At 43.0% G+C, this 9541-nt stretch overlaps 1 protein-coding gene across 1 annotated transcript; it reads right to left on the reverse strand.

The window, feature by feature from the left end:
• Positions 1 to 350: 350 nt before the first annotated feature.
• Positions 351 to 2929, reverse strand: FOXQ1 (forkhead box Q1). Its single transcript, XM_077269778.1, has one exon. It carries the CDS (start codon positions 2644 to 2646, stop codon positions 1315 to 1317), a length of 1332 nt encoding a protein of 443 aa, XP_077125893.1. The 5' UTR covers positions 2647 to 2929; the 3' UTR covers positions 351 to 1314.
• Positions 2930 to 9541: the final 6612 nt, after the last annotated feature.

Raw genomic sequence — 9541 nt, forward strand, 5'->3', positions numbered from 1 at the left:
GTTTCTAAATAAAAAAAGAGATGGGGATTATCTTGTTGTGATTGTGGAAGGTGTAGACAGTCGAGTATGTGTATGATTAGGACATTCATGTGGGTGTTCAGTCTAGTAAAGATTTGTGGTTACATTAGAGAGGAGATAAGAAGCAGAGAAGATGAGTGAACTGTCAGCTCAGCCGCCTACTTCTGCAAGGTGAGCAGTCTTCTGGAGTAACCAGATCTGCAGACTCTGTAAACTGTCTTTATTATTTCTCACGCGAATCACATACTTTTCATGTTATGAAGTTTATGGAATTCCCTTCAACCATCACAAAGCAGAGTGCTGAATCACTGCACACGTCACACACAGGAATATCTTTTTCTCAACAGTTTTATTTGAAAATAAGCTTGATGTCTCAATAAAATACATATAAAACAATATAAAAACACAATCTCTGCTCAGTAGTGGCAGTGCTTGGCAATGGCATTGGTACACCTGGAAGAAGTCCGGACGCTTGGCTCGATTTGAGCTTCTTGTAAGCTATCAATCAAATCATTGGCCCACCACAGTTCATTAGTAGTTACCTGGCATCACAGAATTAACTATAAATAATTTAAGAATAAAACATATTTGGCACAGTGGTGTTTACAGTAGGAATGACCTGGAAATATATCACTGTTTGGCACAATGCTACAGAATCATTATTATAGTTATGGCATATGGGACTTTAGAGTAGAATTGGCATTTTACAAATGGCACCAAGGTTGATATACAGACAGGTGACAGCCAGAGAAGTGGCCCAGTCGAGGTATTGTCGGGTCAATGATCACACAATTGTGTTCTGTCCACTGATACAATTCTAAAAGTATACTTAAAAAGTGCAGCTGAAGGTCACTTAGACATCTTAGGAAACATATATACCAGTGCAGACTCGGTGGCGCAGCCACACGAATAGTTACATATAAGAGGGGTCTAGATTTTCATGTAGACCCTGGTCAGTGACAATCACATTACTAAGGGCTAAGGGATTTTAAGACAGTCATATAACATAACGTTTCAATAGAGTTTTTGGTATAAAATTTCTAAATCTTAAATAGTCTCCCCTGAAGTTGGGGTGGTTATTAAAGGCACTTGTCAGACATAGAAAATGCAGGCACTGAAATCGGTTGGATTTGATGATCCAAGAAACACAGAAATGTATTGATGCATTACATGGCAGCCAGATTATTGGAACCCTTTTACAACAAATTATTTGCAAATAAATCATGCCTTTTACAGATAAATATAATTGGACCCAGTGGATGCTACAACAAACATAGTTTCCCCCCATTATTGTTATCATGCTAGCAATGTCTCAGACCGGTATGGATGGTATGATCCCGGAGAACGCATGGTGCACAAGATCTCATTACTTCCCAGGTGTTCTGAGAAAGACTTAGCAGAGCTGGGGTGTGAGAACAGTTGGGGATGTTGGGAGGGAGGACGTCTAGATTGGTGCTGATCTTCCCTGGGGTCAGCAGACAGCTGCTGTCCTTCACTCCTGGGGTCCACTAAGAGTAGCAGAGCTTCAGGCATGCAATACCTATAGAGTTGTAAGTGTAAGGAAGCTGCAGTACTGCTGAGGGGGTTAAGTGGGAAGATTGAAGGTGAATGAGGCAGTGTAGATGATGGAGAGTAAGAAAGAAGAGGATAGGAAGGGACTGAAGGAGGGGAGTGCAATAAAGCACCTGTAGGCCACAGTATCCTACCACTTGGCGACCTAGTGTCTTCTTCTCTGATCTCTCTTTTGTGGAATGGTTTGCTCAGAATGCTGTCAATAGCGAAGGAGCTGGAAAACTTTGTCCCTGGACTGGACTCCTTGGAGGAACTGCTGGTGGTGACAGAAGAATGTGCAGATGAGGAAGATGGGGATGCAGATGTCATTAGTAGTCTGCTGGAGGAAGAGACTGAAGTCTGGGTGGCAGCAGGTGATGGCATCAGAGTGTGATGCTGGTGTTCAGAAAGTCCTTGCAGCTCCTGGTCTTTAAGGCACTTGGTGACCCGATTTAGCCTCTTCCTTCTGCGCCTGAATACACCATCAGCAAAGGTGTACTCACTGTTAGGGTTCAGCATCCAGTAATTGTCCTTTCCCCATGGACGTGATGGGTCTCTTAGCACTTTGACAAAACAGTCATTGAGGGAGAGGTTATGGCGGACAGAGTTCCTCCAGCCAGTGTACTGACCCCTGAAGAATGGAAATTTCTTCATCAAATAGTCATTGATCTCAGCCAGGGTGAGGCGACCGCTGGCAGAGTCCCTGATGGCCATGGCTATGAGAGCGATGTAAGAGTAAGGCGGTTTTGGGCGCCGGGTGTATGTCTTGGCTTTGCCACCCTCCGATGCTTGGGTTCTGCAGCCCAAAGGTATCTCAGAATCGTCCTCTTCTCTCTCCGAGCCAGCTCTCACCTCTCCCTCCTCCTCTTCCTCCTCTTCACCACCGAGGCTGCCTGTATCCATGTCCATGTCTCTGGGGCACAAAACTGGTGTGGGACTGTTGGCTACAAAGTCTCCATCAGAGCCAAGCTCATCATCCCGGCTGGAGAGGGGGGATGGCATGGTGCCCTCCTGGTCACTGCCGCCATTGCACACCTTATCCACATAGGTAGCTCTGGGGAACACCTCCACACTCATCACGACCAACACTTCTCCACTATTCTCCGTCTAGTTTCTTGATTTCTGACACTCCCACAGTGTCATGTAGTGGTACTCAGAGTCTGCAGGTAGAGGGTCAGTGGTGTGCCAGCGGTGCCCACATGTCTCAGCAGATGGTTAGCTGGATGGGGAGTAAGAATAAAGAGTAGATCGCCACAGCTGTGACTTGTCAGGGGCTGCTTGTCAAGGGCTGTCAAGTCCCTTCAGTCTGGTGCAGCTGCTGCCTGCTGCTCTTATTATTATTGTACAGTGATCCTTCCCTGGCCTCGCTCTATTATAATAGACAGGTGGGGGTGGCAGCCCAGCTCACCTACTCTATCTCTAGCCAATCCCAGCCTCTTTTACCAGGAGGGGGAGCCGGCAGCAGACAGCCTAACACTCCCAGTCAGTGCATGCTACTATGGGTGACACAATCAGCTCCTGATAATCAGTGTGTGTCACAGGAATCAGTACATCCTCCAACAGGACTAGCTGTTTCTTCAGAAGTTCTATGAAGGCTGCTCCTCCTCCTCCCACTGCTCCACTTCACCACTCAGTTAACCCTGTCACTTCGGGATTGCAGCCACAATCTCACAGTATAACTATCCTTTTTGCTTTTTGCAGATGGATTCTCACCATTCAGTTAACCCTGTTGCTGCTGGCTTGCAGCAACAGTAGAATGTATTAGGTATGCTTATAATTAACCCTTTTAGCCACTCATCTGTGTATTAGTCTTCTTATGATGAGGAGCAATACTTTTTTTCATTCTGTTGGCAAGGATGATAATTGATACAGTGCCAGCAAAAAAAATCTTTACACTTGTGCAGGAAAAAAACCCCTTTACATATAAAATCCACGTCATGATTTCACTTCTTAAAAGTGCACAGAATGGGGTAGAGAATCGAAAAGTGTCTAATAGCAAACAGGCTTAGTTGCCCACAGCAACCAATCAAAGCTCAGCTTTCACTTCTCAATACTAATTGTAACGAAATATCCACAATAAAACACTTGAATATTAAGATTTTGTGGTTTTGTCGAACCTGTAGAGATTTTTTTGCCGGCACTGTAGGTCATTAGCACACTTTACAGATGCCCGTCTAGAAGGGGTCATGTCAGGCAACATATTAGCCATTGGAAGTTGGATGCTGGGCATTACAGTCTCGATCGTATAAGGCAATGCGTTTCTTTGCATCATTCCTCCTCAATACATCGCAGCCGCCATCAGGAACATTCAAAAAGGTCTGAACATGGAGACCAGGCATACTTCCTCTATGGCATCCTTTAGTGATTGATCAAACCGGTGAATAAATTGAGCAACAGATAGAGGAAGGAGGTTTTCAGTGTCCAGCAGGTGACATAGGGTCGGCCTTTATCAGGAGCCTGCTGCTCACATGCCTTTTCCAAAGCCTACTCCTGGGCCATTGGTTCCCCTTATAGCGATAAAGCGAAGGAGAGTGAATTGTCATGTGCTATTGTCTGATCCCCTAACCAAGATAGCTCCAAATGAGGTGCTTAATGTGTAAATAAATGTTTTGGCAAAATTGGTCCTGCCCACGTTGGCTTTTGACCCTCACGTGAGACGGCTTCACAAGATCTTAGAAGGTGTAATAAGCTCTAAGATTCTGGAGCTCAGTCCAGAATTGTTTGTGTATTTAGACACAATTTACTTTGCTCACACACTATGGGGGTACGGCCTGGCACAACTATGACGAATAATGTCGTTGTAGGCCCACACTTAAGTCTGAACTGAGTTAGGTGTCTTAAACCGTATTTATTTAGTTAATTATGTCAAACCCATCCACAGGTTTCTCATCACTCTCCACTATGAGGGCCTCAGTGTCTATGGTGACAAGTTAAAAACCTGGATCATGCTGGCTCTTCAATGAGGACACCGCATGACAAGCGGAAAGGGAGCCTATAAGAGCAAGCCATCTGGTGGATCACTACACAGTTGGTTGGCTTGGCATGCAGGATAGCATGGCATCTTATTTATTTCACAAGGCTCTCTTATGAAAAATGTTTAACAAAGCTGTGGCCGACCCCCAAATTCTACAAAGAATTATGTGTCAATCTTTTCATTTCTTGGTTATTGGTTTTAATGAAGAGTTTCACTTTTTAGTTATCCCGCACAGTCCAGGTAGTTAGTGATGATAAGGTTCTAAGAGACGTATAATTGCCTGACACGAGTCTGCTACATATTTCATTGCTTCCTGTGCAGGTGTAACATATGCTGTCATTAATAGGTGGCAGAGCTGCTCCAGGTACAGCAGTCCGTCAACCTCCATTCACAGCAGTACGGTCACTACCTAAGTCTATACGATCTTGTATACATTCACCTATGTGTAAATTAATGGATCAATGCATTCAAATAAAGCAAATCATTTTATTTTTCAATGATTTTTTCTTTCTATCCACATAAAGTATGGTATACTTACACATTACACCTGCAGACTGCATGGCAATATGGCCATGGGGGTTGAATGAAAACGTTCAGCTCACTCCATGACCAACCTCTGCTCTATTCAGCCAAGACTCCTCAGAATCACTGGGGCCCATGGCAGTCGTGTCCCCAATGATTGGAAGGATAGTTATCCCTTAACCAGTAGATAGGGGATAGCTTTCAAAGTTAAGAACACGGTTTTCTATTTTTAAAAGTACTTTGCGTTATGTTTTTACACGTACTGCTTGTGCTCCTGGTCAGTGGTGGGAGAGATCTTGGATGTGAGAAGTGTAATGATATGACCCCCAGTCAATGCTTGGGGTAGGTTTCCTGTGCTTCCTGCCTTTGTTGTGAGCTGCAAGGGATAGGGTCATATCTCCCAATCTACCTTTGATGTTTATTTTATTACCTTTCCAGCATTTGTGTAAGAACTGTGCTCATTGTCTCTTATCTTCATTCAAAGGACTTAAAAGTATTTTCCAAACCTTATAGGTAAACACGTCAGAGATCTGTTTGGATGTGAAGACCTCACATCAAAACTCCACATGATAATGCTTCTCAAGAAAAAGGGTCAATGTAGGCAGCTACCTGATGGAAATACTAGTCTTTTTAGCACATAAGAATGACCAGTACTGACTATATCAGCTCGTCGTACGTAGACCATACATTCAACTTTTACCTGTCCAAGAATTATTATGGAAATCATGACTTGTGAAAAAAAAATGAATGCTAAGTATGCAATATTAGAAAGAAATAAAACTATAACTAGAAAACAGCAACAACAAACTGGAAAAAATAGTTATTAGAAATTAGAAATCATCATTCTTCGGGTTCGCAATGCCAAAATTACATAAAAATACAGTAGGAAGAATATGCTCTAATAAATTGCTCCTATATTTTTTATCTGGCTGTCATATGAATGCCTATGTTGTGTAGTTTTTTTTGTGTAAAAGTATAATAATTTTCATAACATATTTTCCCATTTCCTTCTGAATAATTGTATAGCAATCTTTTTCAATAAATTCATTTTTTGTCATTGAAGAACCCAGAAGTGTACAACAATTACAATTGATTAAGACATAACACACAGAAACTCCTGATCATCTTGTCCATTCTGTCCGCTAAATAACAAATCCACTATACATTCCTTTGGATCATTTGCTCAGGCAGTGACAGCATTCAGGAAGGTCAGCATTGTGTGTACCAGGTTAATCTGTTGTCTGAAGCAGAGGACAATTCATCTTCGCTGCAGGAAGTTATTCCACCACTTTTTTTTGTCCTTGCTGCCATTTTCATAAGAGAATGCCAGCAGCGTGAAGGATGTCCCAGTGACAATGGCAGTACAAACATGCCTGCCTGCTGCTGATGCACCTCCTTATCAGTTCCTCAGCCTTGTCTAGACACCTGCACAGAGTGGAAGCTGCTGGGCTTGTTTATACAGTTAGGGTTGTTTTGCTGCATTGGTTGGGACATCGTATTTCATGTTTCGCTGCAGGCTGGAGGTGACTCCCCGGGAATGAGGAAGGCAGGGGAGCACAATGCATAGCTAATACTACTTGTAAATGCTCCAGCACATATTACTGGGGAGATGGGTGTAGTCCTCAGCTGCACATAGACAGTAATTGGTTCTGATGACATACTGCAGCAGTCTGAAATTATGTCAATCTTAAGGCAGAAACTATTTACAAGCTATATAATCCCACTACTCTGTTTCTGCTTCTGTGGAAAACTCACGGCGGTATACAGATCTATCTATCCCTCTATCTATCTATCTATCTATCTATCCATCTATCTATCTATCTATCTATCTATCTATCTATCTATCTATCTTCTATCTATCCCATATCTATCTATCCGTCTATCTATCTATCTATCTATCTATCTATCTATCTATCCCTGTGTCAATCATCTATCTAATTTCTATCGATCTATTATACCCTGCATCCATCTATCTATCTATCTATCTATCTATCTAATATCTATCATCTATTTAACTAACATCTATCTATCATCTATTTATCTATCTAATATCTAGCTATCCATCTATCTAATATCTACATATCTATCTATCTATCTATCTATCTATCTATCTATCTATCTATCCATCTAATATCTATCTATCTAATATCGATCTTTCTATCTACATATCTAACATCTATCTAATATCTATCATCTATTTATCTATGTAAATCAATCTGTCTAATATCTATCTATCTATCTATCTATCTATCTATCTATCTATCTATCTATCTATCTATCTATCTATCTATCTATCTATCATCTATTTATCTATCTATATCTATCTAATATCTATCTATCTATCTATCTATCTATCTATCTTCTATCTATCCATCCATCTATCCATCTAATACTTATATATATATCTATTGATCTATCTATCTAATATCTATCTATCTATCTATCTATCTATCTATCTATCTATCTATCTATCTAATATCTATCGATCGATCTAATATTTATCATCTATCTAATATCTATCATCTATCTATCTATATCTAGCTATCATATATTTACCTATCTATCTGTCCATCTAATACCTATCTATCTAATATCTATCTATGTACTTATCTATCTAATATCTATCTATCAAATATCTATCGATATACCAATCTATCGTTATATCTATCTATCTGTCTAATATCTATCTATCTATTGTAACAGGGTTACTGGCACAATGTATGAAGGGAGATATGTGTCACTGTGCATATGGAGCGCCCCGAGACGCAGGGCCCCGGGGTACTCGGTACCGGGCCTCTCAGTCTCGGTCCTGGGGTTGTCACGGTGGCTAGACCCGGTCCGTGACCCTGCTAAGGGGCGTCCAATGAAAGGTGTGATGGTGGTGCGTGGTGCAAGTCGCGATGAATAACGAGGACACAGGGTTGCAGTCTCTTTACCTTTTTACTGAAGGCTTCAGGGTCCGCAATCCAGAGCACTGCTAACAGGTCTGGCTGAGACTGGCCGGTCCGAAGGCACATCCAGAGTTCCCTTTGCAGGTGGAAATCAGTGCCTACCTTCTAGCACCTGTGTGTTGTAGTACCTCCCTGCTGAGCACCACGGGATAGTCCTCACAACTGTTGTGTCTGTTTTCTGATGTTCTTTCTCTCTCCGTCCCCCAGATGATTTGGCTAGGATGCACCCGTATGACGGGGTAGGCCTGGAGTTATTCTGGGACCCTGGAGATGCCCATCTCCCACAGTTGCCTCCGTTGTCTTCGTTAGGTGTAAAAGGGTGAGACAACCAACCTGAAGTTGACTGTCCTGCCGTAGTTCGAAGTAATGCGTAGAGTCTGTTACTTCCTCGGTGCCCCGGCCACCGGCTATGCGCTATTCTCCTTTGTACTGTGATCTCGCTTCTCACTTCTCCACAATAAACCTCGCTTCGTGTCCTTTCTAAGAAGCCTGCCGCTATATCACTCAAGCACGGCTCCGTAATGTTCTGTCCTTTTTGCTAGGCCGCTGTCAGGATCCCACCCCTGACAGGTCCTCTCCCGAACTCTCTCAGGCTGCTTTCTCCCTAACTTCCTGTCCAACCCCCAGTTTTACCAGAGCGTGAGGAGTGGCCTACTAAATAGAACCACTCCCCCTGGTGGCCAGAGTGTGAAGTGTAGTGTGTGTGTGATACATGGCCAGGTGAACTCCTTTAGTGCAATCAGACGTAATATCACTCCCCTTAGCGGCAGAGTGACATCACTGCAACGACCAGGACTCTGGGGCGCTGCACTCCCCCCAGTTAAATCCAGTACTCCCGGACTGGGAAAACAAGAACGAAAATACATGTTAGCAGAAAACACATAAAATTTTGAAATACTATAAATTAAACACTATGAACAAGTAAATATAACAGTGCTTCCCTTTATGGGAGGTGAGAACACTTGAACGTTGCGAAAGTTTTGGTCATGCACAGTTCATGACTCCCAGTTCAGTGGGTGCAAACTTAAAACAGCAGGGATCCCGGGTAAACAAAGGGATCCCTTTTGAAAGTTTTGGAGCAATTCACCATCCATACTCCATTGTCCATTGTTTTAAACTTGTAACAAAGATATTTACACAAACACTTTTAACCAAATAACAGCTATCATTAGTATCTCCAAGTTTTGTAGCGAAGTGGAGTTTGATTCCTGGTGCTATGTGTAGACCTCCGCAGCGCAGGGGTTGCTATTGACCTAACAGGGCCCGCTATACCTACTACCGCTGGTGTAGTGCACTGCCTTTTAGCTACACTTCTAGTGAGTCTGGGTAGAACTGGCAGGCTGGAGCTCTCAGGGCCGCTTTCACCACCGGTGGGTATGGCAGATTCACCGATAGCAGAGGGAGGATTTGTCGGTTCAACGGTTGGCATGGCATCCTCCGGTGGGGTTCGCTGTGGCTGCGGGTCCGGGTGACCTGGCTCCACATTTAGTTCTGGTGGTGTCAGTTGACGAAACGTTAGGACAGG

The sequence above is a fragment of the Ranitomeya variabilis genome, chromosome 6 (assembly GCF_051348905.1).
Source record: "Ranitomeya variabilis isolate aRanVar5 chromosome 6, aRanVar5.hap1, whole genome shotgun sequence".
In the NCBI taxonomy this organism is placed as follows: Eukaryota; Metazoa; Chordata; class Amphibia; order Anura; family Dendrobatidae; genus Ranitomeya; species Ranitomeya variabilis.